General features: G+C 36.6%; 1 protein-coding gene across 1 annotated transcript; it reads right to left on the reverse strand.

Annotated features, from left to right (window-relative positions):
* Positions 1-4543: 4543 nt before the first annotated feature.
* Positions 4544-25425, reverse strand: areg (amphiregulin). The gene is made up of 6 exons (XM_079814428.1): positions 25354-25425; positions 20828-21001; positions 13617-13836; positions 13342-13500; positions 6343-6437; positions 4544-5052 (listed from the first exon to the last, which is right to left on the reverse strand). Exons 1-5 carry the CDS (start codon positions 25391-25393, stop codon positions 6350-6352), a joined length of 681 nt encoding a protein of 226 aa, XP_079670554.1. The 5' UTR covers positions 25394-25425; the 3' UTR covers positions 4544-5052; positions 6343-6349.
* Between the last annotated feature and the right edge of the window lie 1007 nt (positions 25426-26432).

The following is a 26432-nucleotide window of genomic DNA, read 5'->3' on the forward strand; positions in this document are numbered from 1 at the left end:
AGATCAATTAAAGGAACACTCCACTTTTTTTGCAAAAGGCTCATTTTACAACTCCCCTAGAGTTAAATACTTGAGTTTTACCGTTTTTGAATCCATTCAGCCGATCTTTGTATCTGGCGGTAGCACTTTTAGGATAGCTTAGCATACATCATTGATTCTGATCAGTCCATTAGCATCTCATTCAAAAAATGACCAAAGACACTTTCAATATTTTTCCTATTTAAAACTTGACTCTTCTACAGTTACATCGTGTGCTAAGACCAACTGAAAATGAAAAGTTGCGATTTTCTACACCTATATGGCTAGGAACTACTTTCTCATTTCTGCGTAATAGTCGCGGATCTTCGCGGCCGTACCATGGCTGCAGCGGCGCAATGATTCGTTGGTATTCTGTGAAACATGGTGGTAGTTACACCTTCGACTTGGCTAATCACAGCCCTTTACAACACACAGAACCATGCACTGTTAAAAATTTGTTGTAATTTTACAGGAAATTCCTGGCAACTAGTTGCCGTAAATTTACAGCAAGTAAGATACAGTATTTTTCCTGTTTTTTTAATACAATAAAGTACTGTATTTATACAGCAATACTACCGTGATTATTACAGTAAATGCTGTAATTTATTATAATTTCCTGTAAATTTACTGCAACTCAGTTGCCAGGAATTTCCTTTAATTTTACAGGACAGAATTACAATGAAATATTCCTGTTATTTGTAAATATTACAATAAAATACTGTCATTTTCTGTCTTCCGCAATTAACAACAATACAATGGCCTCTTTTCTTTGTTTTATTAACACACTATGCAACAACACATTACACACTTATAAAAGTATCCACTTTTTTTTCAAACAAAAATTACAGTCTCACGGGAGAATCCAGCTCATTTCCAGATGTCTAAACTTCACAGGTAAATCCACAACACAATTTGTCGGCTGCAAGCCTGAAACTTTCTCTGCAACTACACAAAATTAGTGCCGGTCACATTGAAAGTTACCTAGCTGGGCTACTTTCAGGCGCTGTAATATCATTGCGCCGCTGCAGCCATGGTACGGCCGCGAAGATCTGCGACTATTACGCAGGAATGAGAAAGTAGTTCCTAGCCATATAGGTGTAGAAAATCGCAACTTTTCATTTTCAGTTGGTCTTAGCACACGATGTAACTGTAGAAGAGTCAAGTTTTAAATAGGAAAAATATTGAAAGTGTCTTTGGTCATTTTTTGAATGAGATGCTAATGGACTGATCAGAATCAATGATGTATGCTAAGCTATGCTATTCAAAAACGGTAAAACTCACCTATTTAACTCTAGGGGACTTGTAAAATGAGCCTATTTTCAAAAAAAGTGGAGTGTTCCTTTAATGCCTGCTTATCTTTATATACGTAAATGCATTTACACAGACCAAGTGTCTGTTCGCCCTATGACCAGAAGAGGCTTCTAGTATTGGCAGATTTAGAAATGTAGAAGTCCTGCACAACTAAACCAACCATTGACCATGGATGTTTGAGAAAGGCTACTTTATCTACGGGTTTGTTTATAATGCTACAGTACATAGGTGTAATTTGGCAGCACTTCTAAATATTTGTCACTAACAAACATTACATTGAGCAGATCAGTAGCTGATGTGTATGGGTCATTCATTCGGTAATATTTCAGTCCCCCAGACTTTTTAAAGTGGTGGTTCATCAGAATGAAAGGCTTTTCACAATACTTTGGCAAGTATACTATAACGAATAAAAATTATTATTGCATTTAAATAATTGTTTCATTATTTCTAGCATACAATAAGCATTTTGTCATGTCATGAGGCACTTCACTGAATTTGTAAACATTTAACAAAATGTGCAATATTGTAAGTATTTATTTGTGTTACTTTCTTGTGAAAAATTCAAGTTTAATAATTGAGGCTCCACCCATTTGTGACATCATTTACCAGAAATGACATCATTCTTATGTCTTTAACAGTGGTGCAGAAGATGGTATATTTTTATTCATATTTTTGCGGCGTAGTCAGGGAGGGTACTGTCAAACTTAACAACTCAACCTCATCAGATAAAACTAATATGGAACATTTTATTTTAATCCATAATAAACGTATTTCATTGCTGCCATATATGGTCTACACTACATGAGGAGCAGTGGCCATTTTGAGCAAAAAGCCTCAACCCCATCACATATCATATTACTCATTGTTTTGTGGTTGTAAACTTGTGACAGGGTTGAGTGATTCACTTAATTTATGAATAATTAAAAAAAAAACAAAATAGTCATGGTTTCAGTAAAGATATACTTGCTGAGATCACGACAACTCATAATTTTGATATAAATGGAAAATTTTATGTAATGTGCACTTAAACATTGACAAACGTCCTTTTTCAGAAATGGCAGCCACATCAGAAGTTGTGCATGCAAATATGTTGACCCAGAAAGAAGGACACAATATGAGAGAGAAAAAATTAGAAATATATATTTTCCCTTCAAACCGGTTACAGTCGTCAACCCAGTCACACTATTCTCAACCGTCACATTCATATTTTTTTGGAAATAATAGGGAAGACGATTAAAATTTAAGGCATTTCTTGTTGATTTTTAAACCAATTCCATTTTGTCTGTTACGTGGTTGAGAATAAAAATGTGTTTAAATCTGAATAAAACTGAAAATAATAAAAGGTATTTAATGCCTGAGGTGGGAAATGTGATGATTGCTGGAGGTTTGATATGTGCCTAATGATGTGGGGTATTTAGAAAATGAATTACATGTTGAAATATTGCTGAATTCCAGGAATGACCCATATTCCAACATGAATAAGTAGCGCATAAAAATATGAATCAGAATGGTATATCTAATTACTTGAATTACAATTTACAACTAATGATCTGTGACTTGTCAAGTCCTGTCACCGCTAACCCAGCTAACAAAAATATGTTCTAAGACCGTTTTGCTAATGTTTTCACTTTATTTAAGCAATTAATCTTGATTTAACACAATTATATCATGTTTCTGGTTCAAATGTAATTGATTCATGTTAAACTGACTTAAAATCGTTACTCTTCGACATAACGATGTTTTCATTTTGAAATAACACGTTTCAATCAAGTAATCCAATCAAACAAGACTTTCACTTCCCATCATGCTTTGCAAAGGGGCTGAATTCGGAGAGTAAATGTTTAAATAAAGTGCCATTTGATGCATTTTTAACAAGATGAGAAAATGGAGAGACTTTTGAATGCTTTTAACGTTTTGTTATGTTAGTGTTTTTGGAGGAAACCATTGTGGTGAAGTGTAGAGCATGTGCTTGGGGTGAGGACCTGCTAATAACAATTAATGTTGTTTTAATATTAAAAACTTTGGGCATGCCATGGATGTAACAAAACCATCTTCTGGCTAGCCAATAAGATCTTGTAAAAGGTTTTGTAAATGTTGTAAAAATAGTATTTCACTAAATAAATAAATAAAATTATTAAACTGGATTACTTGTTTTGTTTTTATATTCATTTCAGAATAATTCAATTGAATAGTTTTGGACAAAATTAAGAATGTTAACCTGATTTAACTAAATGGCATTGCATTAATCTTACGTAGAAAAAAACTTAATAAACAATGTTAATTAAATTCAACATAATCCAATTACGTGGAACCTATTGACAAAAAAAAATTAAGTAAATCCAACGCATCATTTAACGTCCAGTTTTCTTGGTTATGTGATCGTTTTGCAAACGTTGTTTGAACGTTCTCTGAAAATTGTAAGGTTTAAACATTAGACCAACATTCATCTAAAATATTTCTGAAGAATGTTTCTGTGTTAGAAAAAAGTTTTTTTACTAACATTTTGATCATTTTATTAAAGACCACATAACGTTGAATGAACGTTTTATTAGCGTTACCGGAAAGTTTGTTCATAACCGAGAGAACCTTTGCCAGAACGTTAGCCAAACTTCTGAGAACGTTCCCTGTTTGCATGGCAAGTACTGAAAGTGATTTAGCTCTGCGCAATTAGTTATACCTTTATTGGTCGCACCATTCATTCATGCGGCTTCTCCTCCTGGTTTGTGCCTCTTTGGATGACCGTTTGAGTAAATATATCTACTCTTGCTCTGCCCAAGGCTAACCTGTTTTGCCTGTACGCTAAAGAGAGTTCAAACAATCTCACTTCCAAAATGATCTGTATTGTATTATCTTCCATTATGTTATGAAACATCAACTCTCATAATTGGACTTCGCAGAAAATTGCAGGGAGAGGCGCTAGAGACTCCACCTGAGCAGGCTTAAGGTAATGACTGTGTTGGACGTCTGCTTTCATCTGTCGATTGACATATAGTCCTGGTTTCATTAATACAGGATTAGGCCATTTAAGTAGCTTTTATAAACGTGCCTAAAAAACATTAGTGGTGCGCATCTTGAGACAAAACAACGGCACTGCCATATTTCAAGATATTTAAAAACAGCACAAACATGCATTTTAGTCTGGGACTAATGTTACTAATAGAAGAACTCACAGAAAGAGAAAAGGAAGGAAAGAAGACTGAAAGGCAGACGCAAATCTTATGAGAGTGTCCTTTATTTCATATGTGTACATAAATATTGCATATCAAATAAACATTACTTTATTATCAAAATAAAAACAAATACTAAGGAAATTGTATTTGTTAATAAATAGGTACAAACAATAAGTTACAATAGGGTTTATTATATTAATCTAGATGCGTACCAAATGATGCACTATACACTATGTACTCAACCAAGCAGTGTATTCATTTTTAAAGTTATTTTATCATTCAACATTGGAGTCTGATAGCCCCTCCCCCTCCGCTATGTAATTAAAGCTGAGACATGAAGTCATTCCACACTTCATATTTTTTAGGGGGGTTAATTAAGTGCATCCTCCGGGTATTTAAAGTGCACTTTTTTTCAGTGTATAACACTACTCACACTGTTTATACTACAAAACGGCATAGGATAGTGCATAAGTACGCGCGTGCATTGGGACGCACCTTATGTGCAATATATCTGTAGTGCAATCCACAGCAGTGACATCGGTGTGACTTCTGCCTGAAACAAAAAGGATTAAATATATAAAGTGAAATTGATGGAATTGTAGATGTTTTAATGGTAGCAAACTACACCCTAATGGTACGTTCAAGTCATGTCGTAAAGATCGTATTTATGAGTTGAACGCCTCCATGAAGTTGTAAATACCAGTGGGAAGTTCGGGATTTTCTTTAAAGGGTTAGTTCACCCAAAAATGAAAATTCTGTCATTAATTACTCACCCTTATGTCGTTCGACACCCGTAAGACCTCCGTTCATCTTCGGAACAAAAATGAAGATATTTTTGTTGAAAGCTGATGTCTGAAAAAGGCTTCAGACAGGCCTCCATTGGCATTCAGTACACTTATACTCCCAAGACAGATAAAAGGCACTTAAAACGTCGTTACAAAGTCCATCTCACCACAGTGACTCTACAATAATTTTACGAAGCGACGACAATAGTTTTTGTGCGCAAAAAAAAATCTAAATAACGACTTTATTCAACCTCTTCTTGTCTTCCGTGTCTGCCTCCACGACGCATGCGCGAGAATATGACGTAGCGCCGGTGTTCGGGAATCCATGAAATGCACACTTAAGCCCCATTTTGAGAACTACGCCGAGACCTAAAGCACGATCAATGTAGAATCCAACAGCTTAGATACGCGCGTCTTCCTCTGCTTGTAAACAAATCCCTTCTGGGTCATGTGTCCGAGCGCCGGATCTGCGTCATATTCTCGCGCATGCGTCGTGGAGGCACACACGGAAGACAATACAAGTTGGATAAAGGTGTTATTAGATTTTTTTTTGCTCACAAAAACTATTGTCGTCGCATCGTAAAATTATTGTACAGCCACTGTGGTGAGATGGACTTTGTAATGACGTTTTAAGAGCCTTTTATGGGTCTTGAGAGTGTAAATGTACTGAATGCCAATGGAGGCCTATCTGAAGCCTTTCTCAGCCATCAGCTTTCAACAAAAATATCTTCATTTGTGTTCCGAAGGTCTTACGGGTGTCGAACGACATGAAGGTGAGTAATTAATGACAGAATTTTCATTTTTGGGTGAACTAACCCTTTAAAAACATTGTTCTTTATTTTCTCCTAAGCAGAGTTAACAAACCTTGCTGTATTTTCGTGAAATTCATTAAAAGAAGGTACACCGCCATCTTGCTCCGACCAAAGAGACTTGAACGCACATGATGTCGTAAACATGACTTCTCACCTCATAAATACGAACATCCCAGGAGGGCTTGAACGCACCATATGAAAGGACTACAGAATTTTACATTGAGCAACCCATAAATAAAGACTTACTTTCTCTTCACACCATTATGTTCTTCTTCTCTAGTTTCTCTCTCTCGTTAGTGGAGCTCAGGAAAGCTGCCTGAAAGCGATGATGTGTTCTATAGCTGGAATATAAAAACAAGACAACGATAAATACATTTAGTACAGTTCTCCAAAATATTCACTTTCACTGATGTTAGTTTCACTCAAACCACCCTTGTTCATATTACTTAAAAACTCATGTAACTACATTAACTTAACTTAGTTGTTGTAGAGCAAATAAGTTAATTTAATATGGTAAATTAATAAGTTAATAAATATCTTCAGCTTACGGAATAAACTTTTATAAAGTTAACATAACATTATTAAGTAAACTGCACATATAAATATTATGTAACAGTGACACATTCAAATGATTTGTATTTACTCAAAGAAATTTTGTCAGCTTTACTTGAATTTGTTTTGTTTATACGACTAAATTGTTATTTGTACAAATTACTCAATACAGTTGCGTGGAACCCACTTGACACTGCTTTTTTAAGTAAATCCAACAATCAATTTTTTTTTTTTAATGTACTTACTTCTAAGCTCTTATTAAATACTAATGTAATTGCTTCCCATTGTACTTGATGACGGTTGAATGTAGGAATATATGTATGTAGTTATTTATTCTTGTATGTTGAATTTGCATTAAAAAACCCTCAAATCTGACTGCTCAATTGCAGAATCATTCATGAACGTAAACTGCACACACTCACACCTAGTAACTTATTAGCAACATACGTTTTAATAAATAAACATAACTGCTTCAAAATTTGCGTTTTAGGTATGGGTGTGTGTGAAGCCAAACTATCATCAACCTATGTTTACCACAGGCTTTTATGAAACTTTGTTTCCTTCACTGAATAAAAAATATAAAAGGTAATTGCGACTTTCTCACAATTCTGCTTTTTTTTTTTAAGTCACAATTGCAAGTTATGAAGAGATAATAACCAGCAATAAAAGTTGCAGGCAGTGATGAAACGGCCGGGAAACTTTGGATAGTTCATAATTCTCCTGAAAACAGTGACTAGTGGGTGACATGCATTTGAAAGTGAAAGTGAAGTGACGTGTGGCCAAGTATGGTGACCCATACTTGGAATTTGTGCTCTGCATTTAACCCATCCAAGTGCACACACACAGTAGTGAACACACACACACTGTGAAAACACACCCAGGGCAGTGGGCAGCCATATTGCTGCGGCGCCCGGGGGGCAGATGGGCCACACTTCCTGTTGCCAGCAGGTGGCGCTATGACTGTAACTGAATATTGGCATATAGATGTCTTCAGGCCTGGACTCTAATAAAACTTGAAGTTTGGGGCAGATCGGACATTGTATGCCCATGTTACAACAGCTTCCTGTTTCATGGCGAAACATCAGGGCGCCACGGACACGCCCTTCAGCGAAAACTCCAGATCTTCACAATTGAACATTGCAAAGGCCTTTAGATTAGACTGACCAAATATGATGATTATCCAATTAAAACTGTAGGAGGAGTATGTTGAAGAATGAGGCCTAGAAATGGCAAAAACTGCAAACATTCCAAATTCCAGAGAAAATTCCAAATATCTCACTTCCTGTTCCTGTTCCTGTTCCTGTTCAGATTTGTGTGTGTGTAGGTATTGGGCTGTTACATGTGTGTACCAAATGTAATACTTGTACGTGAAACGTAGTGCAAACGGCGCTTAATTTAAATTTTGTAGGTGGCGCTATCGAGCCATTTTACCACACCAAATTCTTAAACCCATATCAGAAGTAAATTTTCACCACTTCTGACATGTGTGCAAAGTTTCATGAGTTTTCGAGCATGTTTAGGCCCTCAAAAATGTGATTTATTTAGGAGAAGAAGAATAATAGACCGAGCAATTCCAATAGGTTCCTCACGCCATCAGTGCTCGGACATTTTTTTATTTTTTATTTCGCAATTTTAACTTTATAACATGCAATTGCGACTTTCATGCAATTTTGACTTTATAACTCACAATTGCGAGTTAATATCAAACAATTCTGAGAAAAATTTTTTTTACGCAATTACCTTTTTTATTTTTTATTCAGCTTCCATAGGCTTTATTTTACTCATATATTGAAAAACCCTATTATAAAACCCCATAGGAAAATTCACAAAGAAAACGGGCGAATTAGTCTTCTGGGTTTTGACGTCATCCCTGCACCATTATTCATTAAAGAGCGCTCTACTGTTTTATACATTATACATCTGGCGCCATCTAGCATCTGAATTGTAATGTAGTGAATAGTCTCAGCCTCAGGCCCTGTCCCAAATGGCCCCCTTAACACTCGCGGTCTTCCTAAGAGTCCGCTCTTTCATGACGTAACACTGCTTTGACTGTCGGGAAAAAATCTGCTGCGGAGCTCGCTTCAGTGCGGGCTCAGGAAAAGTGCGCATCGAGAGTGCATATCGATTCTGAACGACACCCTTCTGAAACCTACAATGACAAATGGGACACCCTATACGGCCTCATGGACACGCGCATGCAGCCATTCTTAGACCGAAAGTGCATGTCATGAAGTGTGCCATTTGGAACAGGGCCTCAGACGTCTGATGCACAAGGATACTCTGCACAAGGCACACAAGATGGGAAACACTTCGATAGTTTCGAAGTTGTCATCTGATTGGTTGAATTCTCCAGGATTTCTGGGTCGCATTCTTTAGTAGTCTGCATGGAAACAAAGCCGTTGTGACGCCAAGCCCCCTCATGGAAGAAGAAAGCCGCCGTGTTTACAACTGCGACAATGAGCGCTTAACCAGGATCAACGAAACGCTGGATTTTCAAAAGTATGTGAAGTTTGCAGCGCCACTGTTGCAGTAAACGTGCACAACCTTCTTAACTCTTTCCCCGCCAGCGTTTTTGAAAAAAGTTGCCCGCCACCGTCAGGGTTTTTGATCATTTTCACAAAAATATTAGCCTGACAAGCCAGACCCACATCAAGATGTTGGGTCTGGGAACTCACCATTGGCAGGGCTCAATCCGTGGGTCGGGATAAACGGTTGTCTTTCAAATTCGCTCTGCACGCAATAGGATAGCGCTACAACCACACTGTAAAATCCAACAGTTGTTCTTACTAAGACTTTTTTAGTAAACTTTACTTAATGTCCAATAATTTGTTGACCTTACTTAAAACAAGTAAGTAATCTGAACTATTTGCATGCTATGCCTTCGTTACTTAGAAAACTCAAGTAAACATTACTTGACTGGTTTGAGTACCATTTTGGCAAAGCAAAAAAACAAGCGGGTGGACGGGCGGACGGGCAAAGTGTTTTTGAGGCGGGGCAATTTTTTCTAGACTTATCACTCATTTCCTCCACTTCTTCTCACTATAATTGTGATTAGTGTTCCCTTTGGTTGGACACTTGGAACTTCATTCATATTATAGTAATTAACTTCCTATTAATGCAGCAATGCAACAAGAAATTGATTTCAAAACAAGGGAAGTAATATATATATATATATATATATATATATATATATAATATTTGTCCATTAATGATAAAGAACATAACTATTTTTCATGTCAAATAATAACCTTTTAACATTTGTTTTGCTAATATTTATGGCATAACCTTTTAATTGAGTTGATATAATCCCTCTATGTTTGTTCAAATAGTAAAATAAAGGCAAAAATAGTAAAACGAAGCAATTAATTTATTCATGCCACAATGCACTCTGGGAGTACACTTCCTCAGATCCCAGATAGAATTAAGTTGACAAAACTTAAACGGTTTAAGTAAGAACAACTTAATGCAATTAAAAAGAGAAGTGAAGTAATTAAACAGCGGTATTACTTAAAATTAAAGTATTTAGTCTATTCAATTTAAAATAGTTATTAGAACGACTAATATCTTTAAATAAATTTAACTCAAGTTTATCAAGTAATCATTACTTAAATTTTTTAGGGCAACCACTTTAGTAAACTCAACTTATCCGGTTTTAGAGTGCAACCAGAGCAACGAAGAAGGTGAAGCGGAGCTATTTGATGGATTAACTTTCGCCGTATCCGGTCCGCAAAACTCAGATGACTTCAGTGCCGTTCTTAGTCCTTTTCTCAAAGTAAAGCTTAACTCCAAGTCTTCCAGAGTCGCGGCCAAAGCAGAAAGACCGCTGTTCGCCAGCTTCTTTTTTTTCGAGTAAAACGCGGAACCGCGGCAACTCTGCCATAATTATGTTACCAACCCACCAACTCTATACACAATGTGATTGGCCTGGCCAGAGTTGGTTTTTCCAGCTCGCAAGCCAACTGAGAGTTGCTAGACTACCCTGGCTGCAAATTAGATTTGCTGCCGCTAGGGTGCGTCTAGATTTCTAGGCTACAAAAATATAATGGCCCATAGAATATTTTGTTATATGAATATCTGAGCCTGCAATATATCAAAAGAAAGAGCAGACCCTCTGCTTTTAAACCTTTTTTTTTCAAAATTGCATTCTTTTTTTATCAGCACTTAAATATGGGTAAGTTTCATTAAACAGCCAAATTTTGCGCAAAAAGCTGAGAAAATTACATTTTAATTTAATTAAAATTAAATTAAAAGGAAGATGTTTTTTTGCGTCTTCCTCGTCTGTGTTTTGATCAGGAGATTCTGTACTCATTCAGAAGATGCGTAATAACGCCCCCCTAGCGTATAACAGGGAAAAAACGGAAACCCGGAAAATTCTGTGTTTGGCAGGGAAGCGTTTTCTCACAAATAATGGAAAATTCAGTTTTTGGTGGGGAAAGAGATAAATGAATCATTTATTAGATGCACGCCGGTCTGTTATCGTAGGGGCATCGACTTTAGATTTTCACACCCCTAAACTGTGATTGGTCGCTTTACATGTCAGTCAGACGTCCTCTTAAGCGGTGCTTGGCCAATGAAAGCTGCAATAAAGGGTTAGTTCACCCAAAAATGAAAATTTGGACTAAAATTTCTTCAGAAAATTTGGACTAAACCACTTAATTCATATGGATTAGTTTTACAATCTCTTTATGAACTTTTTGAAGCGTCAAAGTGGTAGTTGTGTAGCTCTCAATGGAGGATCAGAAAGCTCTTAGATTTCATCACAAAGATCTTAATTTGTGTACGGGTTTGGAAGTGAGTAATTAATTAAGGAAAGAATTTTTGTTTTTGGGTGAACTAACCCTTTAATGAGTGCTCTCTTGTTTTATACATAATACATCTGGCGTCTCAATTGTAATGTGTTGAAAATGTAGCCTAGAAATCTAGATGTATTCTAGTGGCAGCAAATGTAATTTGCAACCAGGGTCGTCTAGCAGCAACTCTCCGTTGGCTTGCGAGTTTAAAAAACCAAACTGTAGTCAGGCCAATCACATCGTGTATAGAGCCGGTGGGCGGGCTTAACATAATGAGGGCAGAGTTGCGACGGTTCCGCGTCAATTCCCTGCTACTTCCCTGCTAACAAAGAATGGCTCTGAAGAAGACGTGTTCAGAGTTTTGACGACCGGATTCGGCAAAAGTTTAATCTATCAACTAGCTCCGCTGGTGGGACAACGCATGGGACTCAGCCACAACACGCTTGTGATTGTTGTCTCACCACTCACTGATAGCGCTCTGGTTGGTTGTAGCGCTATCCTATTGCGAGCAGAGGGAATTTGAAAGACAACCGTTTATCCCGACCCACGGATTGAGCCCTGACAATGGTGAGTTCCCAGACCCAACATCTTGATGTGGGTCTGGCTTGTCAGTAGGGTGACCACCATCAAACAAATTAAATGTGGGACAATTACTAAGTTTGTGTGGGACAATGTGGGACATGTTACCAACACTAAAACATAACCTGAAACTGTTGTATAATCTTAAATTCAACATCACTGAGCCCAAAGGTAGCAGGCATCATGCAGATAACTATTTTTGAAACAGTTCTGACCAAGTGCAACTAAAATCCAACTAAATAAATAATGAAACAAATAAAACATAAAACAACATGAAATTAGTTAATCTTATATATTAATTTATATACAGAACTATCCATTCGTTTTCTGACAGGGAACACATGGAACGATTCACCGCTCCACATTTTGATTGACAGCCGTCACAACCTACTAGTGACCGTGTTTACTCCTTTCTTTTCAACCATTGGATATGATTTAAAAAACGGCTTTTGTATATTTGTGTAAGGCGGGATGTTACTTCTGACGAAGCGCTGTTAAATATAGGTGAAAAACGATGCCGCCAAAATAATAAATAAAATGCTTTCTTAAAAAGGCAAAAGAATGCATGCATGTTTTCTCAATATGATCATTAAAAATCAACAGACTGATGAAAATGCGAGACATTTTCTCAATATGCGACATGCGGGACAAGGGGTGAAAATGCTGTGGGTACAACGCAAAGCGGGACAGGTGGTCACCCTACTTGTCAGGCTAGTGAAAATGACCTCAGAGGACTAATATTGTCATGTCCTGATCATAACAGTAACGACTGGGCCACTGCATTCAATCCCTTACATATAAAAACCTTTTGATATACAGGCTTCCGTGTAAAAAAATTATTTAATAGACAAATATAAAATGCTTACATAGCCAATGAATTCCTTCACAAAACTAAAGTTTTCATTGAAATTATGATTTTTTTAAATGGATTAGTTGGACTGGACAGTGGAGGAAAAAAAGCATCATAAAATGTCCAGAATACATCATTCAAAAGCATTCGAAGATACACCTTGCAAAGTGTGTTTATGAATATCCAGTACGAGCAGATCTGGAATCTAGTCGACGTAGAAGCTCAAATAAGCTATAAGAGAGATTTGCTTCCCACGTTTTGGTCGCTACATAATTTCCATACTTATATGTTATCTCATAGCTTAGGCGTAGTATGATTTACAATAATAATGATATAGAATGAGTAGGTGTGTCCAAACTGATGGTGTATATATGAATGCTGTCACAATAGGTGCCTATTATAACCCAGGCGTGTTTTGTGAGATCAATGAGTGTGTGTGGGTGGGTGTACTGAATATTTAGCAAGTGTACTTACTGCACGCAGACCATAAGCAGGATGGCGAGACAGCTGATGACTGACAGGACGACAGCCATGATGACGAGCGCGGTGTGGGTCGTTTCAGTGCTGCCCTCGTCCCGAGACGTCTCGAGGAGCTGGATCCCACAGCGTTCTCCGTCATAACCTCTCTTACATCTGAAACAATCATACATTCAATACTTTGAACATCCAACATTTGCCTGATTTTCATGAATTATAACACTTTGAATCCTCTGAGTGAACGTCAATAAATGTGTTGCAGCGTCACTCACACACAGACGGGATCTCTCAGGCCTTGCAGGTAAGTGCAGTGGCCGTGGATGCAGTAGTCCACGTGAGAGGTCAGGCAGGGGTCAGCGGTGGTACTGTGGCTCCTGTGACCAGATGTGTGCTTTGGCTGAAGAGGTGTGATATTTTTATTCTTTTTTCTTCCTTTGTTCTTTTTGCGCCCAGACCGCTTTTGATTCTGCTCGTCTATACTGACTTGGGTTACTGAAAGAATAAGAGACATGAGAGACACAATGAGAGTGTCACAGGGTGTTTTGGTGTTGGTTCATGTTCATTGTTCCTTGTTCATGTTTGAGTGTCATGTTTCTAAGTTTGTCTTGTTCTTTCACTTCCTGGTTTTGTCATGTTGCATTGTCATGTGATTCCCATGCCCTCATGTGATCTTGTGTCTTGTCCTGTCATTGGTTCATTGTTTAATCACGGTTCACAGGTGTCACTTGTCTTGTCATTAGTCTCAGTGTATTTAAGCCCTCATGTTTGCCGTGTGTCCTTGTCTGTTATTGATGTTGTTACCTGCTGTATAGGTGAGGTTTATGTTTGCAATGTAAAGTCTTTGTTTTGAGTATTGCCAAGGTTTTGTTTTATGTTTTGATGTTTTTGATTAAACTGCACTTGGGTCCAACACTTGCCTTGTCAGTATAATCCGTGACAGAGAGTGAGAATATTTGTTTTCTATACTTGTCAGCCAATCACAACAGTGGGCGTTTTTACTGAAGTCTCACAGCAGACACGCCTCTTGAAGCAGGGCATTCAGCCACAGGGCAAACAGCAGTATATAAAAAATGCCTTTTATTTCTAAATTATGACATTTTATGATGTAAAAATCATACTAACAATATAAGTACACCTCAGGAAACATTATAAAATAATAGAAAAATGCCATGCCATGGGACCTTTAAACTTTAAATAAATTGTTGTTAAATTGTATAAGTTGATGATTTTAATCACTGAGGTGTAATGAAGTTGTTATAGATTATCTGGATTTCCTGAAATGCTGAAGGAAGGCTGTAGTGTTTGGTGAGAAGGGGTCATGACCTTCTGTCCTCAGTGGCCACACACACACACACACACACACACACACACACACACACACACACACACACACACAGAGTTACTGACGGAATTTTTATTAATTTATTTTTACATTTATTTTCGTGTCATTACTTTCTTTTTCACCAAATATCTCTACACTTGATGCTTGGTCAATTTATTGAATTAATTTAAAGGGTTAGTTCACCCAAAAATGAAAATTCTGTCATTAATTCCTCACCCTCATGTCGTTCGACACCCGTAAGTCCTCCGTTCATATTCTGAACACAAATGAAGATATTTTAGTTGAAAGGCTGAGAAAGGCTTCAGATAGGCGTCCATTGGCATTCAGTACATTTACACTCCCAAGATCCATGAAAGGCACTTAAAACGTCGTTACAAAGTCCATCTCACCACAGTGACTCTACAATAATTTTACGATGCGACGACAATAGTTTTTGTGCGCAAAAAAAAATCTAAATAACACCTTTATCCAACTTGTATTGTCTTCCGTGAATGCCTCCACGACGCATGCGCGAGAATATGATGTAGCGCCGGGGTTCGGGAATCCATGAAATGCACACTTCAGCCCCATTTTGAGCACTACGCCGAGACCTAAAGCACGATCAATGTAGAATTCAACAGCTTAGACACACGCGTCTTCCTCTGCTCGTAAACAAATCGCTTCTGGGTCATATGTCCGAGCGCCGGATCTGCGGTGAGACACTGTGTCACTGTGGTGAGATGGACTTTGTTACGACGTTTTAAGTGCCTTTTATGGGTCTTGGGAGTGTAAATGTACTGAATGCCAATGGAGGCCTATCTGAAGCCTTTCTCTATGGGGCGCCGTTTGTAAAGCGGCTCACGCTGAAAATAACAGCAACATTTTGACAAATTTTGCTTCAAACAATGTTTAAAAAACTGGTATGAATTTTTGGCGGTCACTTTTTTAGCACATTTACAACAATATTTGTCAACTTAGAGATATTTTAAATAGTTAAATCTAAATGTTAAATGTTAAATCTAAATGTTAATTGTTAAATCTAAATGTTAAATCTAAATCTAAATGTTATATCTAAATGTTAAATCTAAATCTAAATGTTAAATCTAAATCTAAATCTAAATGTTAAATCTAAATGCTAAATCTAAATCTAAATGTTAAATCTAAATCTAAATGTTAAATCTAAATCTAAATGTTAAATCTAAATCTAAATGCTAAATCTAAATGTTAAATCTAAACGTTAAATCTAAATGTTACATCTAAATCTAAATGTAAAATCTAAATGTTAAATCTAAATTTTAAAACCGGTTATCTGCATTCTGAATTTGCATATTAGTTAAATATTTAGTTTCACCCGAAACATTTAGATTCAACATTTATATTTAGATTTAACATTTAGATTTAACATTTAGATTTAGATTTTGTATTTAGATTTAACATTTAGATTTTACATTTAGATTTAGATGTAACATTTAGATTTAACGTTTAGATTTAACATTTAGATTTAGCATTTAGATTTAGATTCAACATTTATATTTAGATTTAACATTTAGATTTAGATTTAACATTTAGATTTAGATTTAGCATTTAGATTTAGATTTAACATTTAGATTTAACATTTAGATTTAGATTTAACATTTAGATTTAGATTTAACATTTAGATTTAGATTTAACATTTAGATTTAGATTTAGCATTTAGATTTAGATTTAACATTTAGATTTAACATTTAGATTTAGATTTAACATTTAGATTTAGATATAACATTTAGATTTAACTATTTAAAATTTCTCTAAGTTGATAAATATTGTTGTAAATGTGCTAAAAAAGTGACCCCCAAAAATTCATACCAGTTTTTTAAACATTGTTTGAAGCTAAATGTGTCAAAATGTTGCTGTTATTTTCAGCGTGAGTCGCTTTACAAATGGCGCCCCATATTTCTCAGCCATCAGCTTTACACTAAAATATCTTTATTTGTGTTCCGAATATGAACGGAGGACTTACAGGTGTCGAACGACATGAGGGTGAGTAATTAATGACAGAATTTTCATTTTTGGGTGAACTAACCCTTTAAGCTAGTGCAGCACAATCCTTTAAAGGGTAACTAAACCCTAAAACAACTTTTTTTGTTTATAACCTCCAAGACTGGGGCTTTATTAGTGCTGTTCATTAGAGTAAATGTTTTGACATTTGGGTATAAAGTGTTTTAATTCTACAATATATGGTGTAAAAACGTCTGAGTGCAGCCCTTTTAAGGTTGAACGGGGGCTACTGCAGTTGAATTTTCCTATTGGATGTTGTTGGTTATTGTGACGTATGTTGGCTCTTCCAGCGGCTCACTACCCACACCCCTGGCACGAGCTCACCACGCCCTAATCAATCCATCACTGGGGGTCTCAGGTGTCTCAGCCCCGCTCTCGATTCGTCCCCTCTGTCTCTGCTGGGCTCGGCCCACTTTTCCAGCATTTTTCAAATATTGCCAGTGGGTGGAGTTAGGCTCTGATCGGGGGTTGAGTTACCCTTTAACATTCTGTCGTATGTTGTTTTGTTGTATGCAATTCATTTACAGTTGTATTACAAACATTTACTTTAATCATTTGCATTGTAATGACATGTATATATTTTTTATTGCCATTAAAGGCACAGTATGTAATTTTCGTGCAAGAGGTCACTTATTCAAAACAAAGGCATATCTTAATGACGTCTTGATTTCGCGGAATCATGGGAATCCTACGGGACTCGGACAGAAATCATAATCATGGATGAGCTAATGTATTAAAGATTTATTAACGTTACTGTAGTATGAAGCAGGGTGAGGCTGAAAGCAATTGACCTATCGGTAAGCCCCTCCCCTAGCCAATAGCAGTTGAGTATCAGTTGCGCTGGGACCGGAACTCGGACATCTTTAGATTTCAGCGCCATAGAGAAACATTGGAAAATCCAAAGTTCTCATCGGTTTGATGGTGTTTATGGTTAAGGTACTGAAACACTGATTCCAGGGATCCTGAGAGGATTTTCTGTTTGTCATACTCTTATTAAGTTACGATTAAAGTCACTGCTAACATACAAACCGAAATAACTAACTGTTCTCACGTCATGTAACACTGTAGGTCAAAAACACGAAGGTCTACATTTCAGTGCCTCTCCATAATAAACTGGTTATATGTAAATTAATTTAATTTTAGATATGTTTAAGGTCTACATTATCTGTCCTACTAAGGAGAACTCCTATTTTGATGGGTATTATAGTCTACGGGTGGTGAAAGGGAGAGCTCACACGCAGTTTATAGGAGTTGTTTTGCAGATACAAAGTTTAATGTTACCAGTTATTAACTGCACCCTCGAAAAGTCATAAGCTCTGTGTATATGTTTGTTTACTGTTAGTTTTATAGTAGAGTGTTTTTGAGTAGTTTGCTGTGTATGTTAATGGTAATGCAACGGAGAGAGCAACGGTGAGAGAGCTAGTTTGTGAATGAGACGTTAGTGCGCACTTCTTATGCTTTGTTTGTTCAGCTCTTACGATGATTTTTTGGAGTGAAAAAGGACATAATAAACCATCAGTAAAGTTTGGCCATCATTCGGACGGGGTATACGCTACATTCTGTGTCCAAAAACATCTTGGGATAAGGTTTTCAAACTGACAGCTGTCATTGTAAGATATAGCAACTCTGTTTGTTTGTCCGAGTTAGCAACAGTAACTAAGGGGGCGGGGTTTACCGATAGGTCAATTGGAGCGGAACAAGGCCACTGGAGCGATTGCTAATGAGAGACAATTGCGACTAGGGTTGGGTACCGGCATCGGTACCTATATAACCGGTATGGTTATATATATATTTCATGAGACGTGGATGAATATACGTTTTGTAAATCCGACAGATCCGATTCTCTGAAGAAACTAATTTAACATTGATGCCGCCCATCGCGCATTATAGATCAACTAACACACGACACAATCACTTACACATATTGGAAAATCATAATAGAAGATAGTTCATGACATAGTTAACAAGTTTGTGAATATTTTGAATACATTTTTTTTTTTTTTAAATAAACCCGATACAGCTGAGCTGTCATGCAGCACTATTGCGGCTGTTGTGTGTCATGTGAGAAGCATGACGCGTCACCATGGAAACGATAAGGGATTCGTTTATAAAATATTACGCCAGAGAATATGGTCATATTTCTGCAAAATAAAGCTGAACCTTGAAGCTGATTTGTAGCATACTTTGCTGTCATTAGTACTGTAGTGTAACTGTTATTTAGTGTTATTAGGCTTATTGTAGTTGGGTTAGGTGGCTTAGGTTTACTGTGAATTTGTTAAGTAAATTGTGTTTTGCAATTATTTATATTTATATATTTAAGTATGCTTCAAACTTTTAATAAATGGTTCAATATAAGTAATAATAAAAAAATGCAATAAAAAGCCATTCTTTAATCTCATCCACCTCGTTTTGTGGCTCTTAAAAATAAAAAAAAATTATCGGTTCAGGCACCGTTTAGGCACCGGTATCGTTTTAAAAGTAACGGTTTGGCACTGGTATCCTAAAAAACCCAAAAGATACCCAACCCTAATCGCGACACATGTCGATGTCCATAAAGCACTTAAATCGCTTGATATAAATAAGTCACCGAGGTTGCTGGAGCGATTGCTAATAATGAGAGACAATCGCGAGATTCGCGACACATGGCCCGAGAGCAGTGGAGCTTTTATTATGCCCCTCATGCGTATGAGAGGTAACGCAGCACTGTTTTATCATATTAGATACATTTGAATGTTATGTTATAAAGCTACTCGGTGCGTTTGCTCGGCGGCTATGAGACACTTGTTGCACTGCATGGTAAAACATGGTACTCGCTGTAAATCAAGAAAACCAGATTTAAACAATAAGACTAACTGTGTTGAGCTGTATAACAATCATTAGTTTTCTGGCGATGAATGTATCAAAACAGCTGCTCACCTGTCTAATAAAACACATCAGATATTAAAGCGTTTTTGGTGTTTCCACGGACAGTGTCCTGTTTAAAATCGCTTATTTCTCTGGATTTAAACATTCTTGGAAACATTTGGGATAATGTAAGTACACAAGTCAATAAAATATATAACCTTGTTAAAGTGGTTTTAGGATATTTGAATCCATAATCTTACATATTGTGCCTTTAATGTAGTATTGCTGAAATTGATAAAGGGAATGGCACGGTACTGAGTGTGCAATATATATTTTCCTATATTTTTTCTTTTGATTTTAGAGTAAAATATAACTGATCATGCTTTTAGCAAGATTCACCCAGTAACTGTTATTATAATAAAACTGTGTTAACCTAATGCACAAGTTAACCTTTGTGGTTCATTGATGATGCATTTAATGTCCTTATTAAAATTCCAAAAGGTTAGTATAATTAGTTTAATTTAAGAATAATTGACGTCTGAGGGAGATTTTCACAAGTGGAAAAGTTTGTGTGTGTACCTTTAAGTACACTGTGTAACTTTTGTCCCTCTAGCAGATGAAAATCAAAATGTTCTTCCACATGTTTTTTGCGGAAAAACATTGTTTTGGTTGTGCTTCGGCTGAATATGGTTATCCTACTGCTCATAAAATATTCACTACTAGTCTTAAGAGATATAACCAGTTTAGATGGAAAGGATCTCAAGCTGACTAGCTGAAGACTGTATCTTTACCCATTATTAGACACGGTACTTCCTTGAAAATAAATTCCAGCACAGCACTTAAATGAAACAAGCCTTCACAATAGATAATGCATTACAATGAACTCCGTTAGCAATTTATCTGTTCAATGAAAAACCTTACTCGCCTATTGAGTAATAAAAACGCCATCTCTGCGCCTCATTTCAAATCCCTCAGTTCTCGTTGCCCCCGAAAAGCCAAAGCAATGTTGATTCTTGTTTTATTACGAGCTCAGTCACGTTCTCTTTTTGCCTTTGTTCGGCCCTGGAGTTTCGAGATTTAGCTTATCCATGTCAACCTTTATTGCTCGTTATGAAAACTAACCCATACAACATTTCTCTATTTATGGATATGATGAGGCGCGCACAGGCGAGTGACGTATGCACATCATTTCCAGAGAAAACCATCCCTCTAGTTCTAAATATAAACAACACTTACTATAATAGGATCAGGGTAAGTCAGGGTAAAAGTGACATAGTGTACCTTTAAACAAAGATGGATCATTGAACATTCCTGATGGATCCTGATCATCATCAGATTCCAAATCTTCACCAAAGGCACTCTGAAGCCCCTCCCCTGATGATGACATCACGGTCACATGATCCAGTGCAGATGTGTGAGCGGCTGCTGTTCTTATAGTGAAAACTGCACTGCAAGCTGCACACACAGACACACACAATGAATCACAGTCTGTTATATCACAGTAGAAATGTAGTAACTTCTTATATCGTGAGGAATGCTGTTTCGGCCCAGTTTGCAAATAATAACAGGATCAAACGCTTCATTATAATCACAATGACACATTAACCTCAATTAGGGAATATAAAGAGAGGTTAATCTTCTAATGTTGCGGTTGATGTTGAGTCATGCTGTAAACACCCCATGTATATTGTACTGAGCAAACTAGCTGTGTATGTGTGTGTGAGAGAGAGAGAAAAATGAGAGTGAAAGGCATAAACGAGTGGAAAAGTTGAGGTTATGTGATGTAACGTTGCACCTGCTGCAACTACAATACAAAATTAGAGTCCTTTATGTCTCTTTTTCTTGTTTTGACAACTGTTACCAAGTTCTCTTTATAAAATGTATGAAGCATTCCAGTCATGTTAAAACGCTCAATATAATAAAACGTTTGATGTGGGAAAAAAATTGTTGGTGTGAGTTCTTCTACATATTGAGAAGGATGCACATATTGTATGTGGGTTTGAATCCAGTCTGTGTCATGTTCATTTCTACACTGAAAAACAAAACGGTGTACAATCCATTTTTAGTCTAGCACGTTTCACAATTAATCACAAAGAAACAGCAAGTAACACGTTGAATTCAATAGGACATTTTGAAGTAGAAAGACCGAAAGTATTATTTATAGATTCGAAAATGTCAGTCAATTAAAAAAGGGCAAAAAACGTAGCAAACAATTACAATAAAAAACATTACTTGACGTCAACATCGAACTGCTGAAATTTTCATTTAATGTCAGATTATTCCAGAGAGATAAATTAAGACAACAAGGTGTTTCTACAGTGAAACTAGTGATTTTCAGCCAGAAAGAAACGTAGGCTGGAACATGTTTTTATCCATCAGGAATTGATTGGGATCAAGAAAAGCGGGCGTTATAATGCAAAATGGAGTCAGACCTGAACATGGAGGACTACTCCCATCCTGAAACACAGCCAGCATCTGTTGGCTGAAACTTAAGCAGCCATGGTAACGTTGTTGCATAGGTGGGGTAGTTTTGATGAAGAGATTACAAAGACAGGCATGTTTTTTTTTTTTTATAATGTGCAAAGAAGACGAGGAACAAGTATGTAGGATCCATTTGATTTCCTCTTAGTAATCTAAGGTGCCATTGTCTGAAAATTGCAGGAACAAATTCCACCAGCCCTGGGTGTGTGGCAATAAATTATAATAAACTTATCCAGTCTATCGAACAATCATTGTATTTTTGCATGCCATTATATTCTGCACACATTCTGTTCTCCATAACATATTTCTTTAACTCTTTCCCCGCCAGCGTTTAAAAAAAAACAAACATAATTTTTTACAATAATTTCATGGCAAAGTTTCATGCATTCTTTTTTTTTTAATCAACACTTGAATGTGGGTAAGTTTCATAAAGCAAAAAGCTGATAAAATCCAGTTTTTGTCAAAGACTACATCCAGATCGGATTCAGAACGATGATCAAAACACAGATGGAGTAGATGGAGTCCATCAACACCCCCAAAGCTTCACAGTACTGTAGCTCATCCTGGGTCGACATACCATTCAGTAACATAGACAGTTTTGATTTATATGCTGTTTAACAAATTCGTTTGCCCATATAATCTTAAGATATTTAGGTTAAGCTAATTTGGCTTGCTGTCTACTGATGAGGGGCTCGATGAAGCAGTTTCCACTCGAGCTCTGATATACCCCAATAAGGACTAAATGATTATGTAGGGAAAGGTACCTATGATAAAAGTGGAGTTTGGGGAGGTGGTGGGATGCTGGAACATCTGAGACTGAGGAGAGGTAAGCAGCTGTTTATATACTCTGGCTGTTAGAAGATTAGATGGGCTCGCTCCTCCCTAAATTACGTTTGGAACTTCACTTAATATTGATGATCGTGTTATTTTACATATGCAAACGATCACACATGATCGCTTGTTTCTGCTTCTTTGCATGTGTTTTGATCAGGAGATTGTCTACTCTTTCAGAAGATGCATTATAGCGCCCCCCCTAGCATATAACAGTTCCCTCAATGGCGGGGAAGCGTTTTGGCGGGAAAAGAGTTAATATGCAACCACACTATATTAAAGGTAGGGTAGGCAATTTCTGAGAAGTTAGCAATAGCAAGCTAGCTTTGAAAGCATAAGAGCCCACCCTCCCTTCAGAGCGTCCTTCAAAACACATGAACGAGTCTGCAAAGCATCAGAGAGACGGCGCTAAGTTACCTCATGTCTTACATCACATAACATTATAATATTAATAATAGGGCTGTCAAAAGATTAATCGCGATTAATCGCATCCAAAATAAAAGTTTGTGTTTACATAATATATGTGTGTGTACTCTGTTAATTATTATTTATATATAAATACACACACATTCATGTATATATTTAAGAAATATTTGCGTGTATATACTGTATATACATTTATATAATATATATAAATATAAATGTTTTATATAAAAAATAATATTTTTTTCTTAAATATATACATGCTTGTGTGTGTATTTATATATAAATAATAATTAACAGAGTACACACACATATATTATGCAAACACAAACTTTTATTTTGGATGCGATTAATCGCGATTAATCTTTTGACAGCCCTAATTAATAATGAATGTAAACAACTAACACAATCTCACAGCAATTCGTATCTAGTTCATGTTTTGCTGAATTGGTGGATTATTCATACAGATTTTTACAATCTCTTACGTTTTCAAACGATTTGTTTAAACCCCAGTGACGGGTAGGTTTAGGGGCGGTCCTTTATAATGAGATTTGTTCGAAAATGATACGTTCTTGTACAAGTCAAATGGTACGAATTCATACGAAATCGCCATCTCGTAAAATACTTATGTTTTCCTGTGAGATCAGTTTGAAACAACATACAGAGCTCTTAATTTATACCACCTCTCTGCAGCAGATTCATTTCGGCATTGATAGTGTTGACAGAAAGCTTACATCCGAGTGTGAAGACGTGAAAAGCTCCGGGTAGAAAGTCACCGGTTGCCGTCTCGTAATTACGGTTATGACATGGCATCAATGCTTGTTGTTTTGGTTCAGGACGAACTGTAAAAGTTGGTTGCTGTTTGTTGTCCAATGTCCGGAGGTATGGAAATACAGGCAGGTAGGACATCCTATCATTGCATTCAGACCGAATGCAATGATTGGACAAACATTTTTGGCCCAGAGACTTCCACAGAAGATATATGTACATGTTTTAATATTATTGAAATTCTTTTAAATGATTGATTACGAGAGTTTTTTAACCAGTATAAAAAGTGTTTTTTTAAAAAAAAGCCTACCCTACCTTTAACTGTTTTACAATTAAAACTTAGTCGTCAATTATTTTGCTTGAAAATGTTCTTTCTAATAAACACTTTGATAATTGGTATTCAACGGCATTCAGACATTTTAAAGCGGTGTATGTGTGGCCTTCTATCACAGGCATGATCTGGCGACTGCTGCAGTCAAACAAGTCTGCACCGAGAATGTGAGTAAATGCATTTGATCCGAACACTCCTACAGACTGGAATCCTACGTTTAATTGTCAAAGAAATTCCTCACCTAGAAACACACACACACACACCTATTATTGTGTGCAGGGATGACCTTTCAAACGTTATTTCAGAAAGCTAAATATATATATTTAACACAGCAGTGTGACGCCCTAATCCTCTGTCCTTTGCAATGAACAATAAGCGCTTTGTGACGTTGGACATGACAACAGACAGCCGAGATTTAAATTGTGTGGCGTTTTTGGCGTCACCTATATGGGAAAAGCCGCAGCTCAGCTATTCAGAGGCATGTTACTACAAGTCGAATCAATTTCCCACAGCCCAGCCTGTCTGGAGACATAAACACAATATCTGTACTTCACTCAGCTAGAGAGTTCAAGCTAGTTTTGGAGGAAGTTTACTATCAAGTCAAGTCAATTGTCTTGTGTAAGTAAGTAAATAAATAAAAAAATGCAAAAAATGTACACTGAGCATGGAAGATATGTTGCATGTTTCACACACTTTTTCCTAAAGTTACTTTCTCATTAATGAACAAGGATTTTTATTATTATTATTGAATAGAATTTGCAATCAAAAATAATAATTTCGAAGCAATCTAAATATTTAAGCATAATGAAAAACATAAATTCACGCACGCACGCACAAAATCAAAACATAACATTTTATGATTGAATTCATTTTTAAGGACTAGAGTTGTCAGGACTGGAAAGAACAATTTTTTAAAAAGAGTTTTACCCTTAGGTTGACAGGTCAAGAATAGGATGGAGAAATCCAAACTCACCGACACAGAGCAGAAGAGAGGAGAGGCGCTGTAGGTTCATGGCAGCTGACAGCTGAGTTCCGTGTTGAGTTTCTGTTTGTCATGTACTTATCATTCAGGAGGAGCTTTTATAGGGAGGTTTCCCTTCACACACACAGAGATAATGTGTGTGTTTGTAGGCGCCTTTTGTATGGTTAATGATTGACGAGAGTCCGTTTGTAGAATTCATCCAATGGTCATTCGTACACAAGTCATTATTTACCATTCATTTTACATTTCACGTCACTGATGCTGAATGTTTTATAATGCTATACCTCCTCTGTATTATGCTGTCAAATGGGATATACAAATCCTTAAGTAAATAAGTGTAAACATGAAAACTATTCATATTTAGGTAACACTTTACCATAAGGTTCACTAGTTAACATGAACTAATAATGAACTGCACTTATAAAGCATTTATTTATCTTTGTTAATTTCAACATTTACTAATGCATTATTAAAATCGTGTTAACATTAGTTAAAGCACTGTGGACTAACATGAACAAACCATGAACAGCTGGATTTTTATGCACTAACGTTAACAAAGATGAACTACTGCTGAACAGGTTTTGTTCATGGTTAATGTTAACTAATGCATTAACTAATGTTAGCTAACACAACCTTGTTGTAAAGTGTTACCCATATTTATTTATTTATAAATATATTTTTTACCCATATGCATTTAATGCTCAGTTGTGATGATGACTTCACATGCAGTGATCAGTGTTTGAGGTTTTGGGACACAGAGTCACTGGAATTGAATTTGGCCTTGGAATATTTGGGATGGATTACGAGATGCATCACGTCTGGAATAAAAAGAATGAAAAGAATGAGACATTTTTATGGATAAATGCAATGAACAGATAAAGAGAGAAGCCAAAACACCACCATCACACATACCTGTTCAGTGGAAGTAGCTGCCTGTGTGTGAGCACGGCTTCATGCGTCATTAAGTATAATTACTGTCGCCGTAATTTGAGGCCAAAAAAATGACGGAGGCACGGTAGCTCTAGGAACGAGCCGTTTCTTTGAGATTGCCGTTATTAAACGTGTTTGTG

The sequence above is a fragment of the Gobio gobio genome (assembly GCF_949357685.1).
Source record: "Gobio gobio genome assembly, chromosome: 4".
Classification (NCBI taxonomy): Eukaryota; Metazoa; Chordata; class Actinopteri; order Cypriniformes; family Gobionidae; genus Gobio; species Gobio gobio.

What these genes read in the sequence shown, in the direction of transcription:
- areg (XM_079814428.1), bottom strand. Translation starts at nt 25,393, where the DNA reads ATGAACCTACAGCGCCTCTCCTCTCTTCTGCTCTGTGTCG. An exon ending in CTGAGAGATCCCGTCTGTGT is followed by an intron (nt 13,501 to 13,616) that starts GTGAGTGACGCT and finishes TGATTGTTTCAG; the next exon opens with ATGTAAGAGAGGTTATGACG. An exon ending in CTGCTTATGGTCTGCGTGCA is followed by an intron (nt 6,438 to 13,341) that starts GTAAGTACACTT and finishes TTTATATTCCAG; the next exon opens with CTATAGAACACATCATCGCT.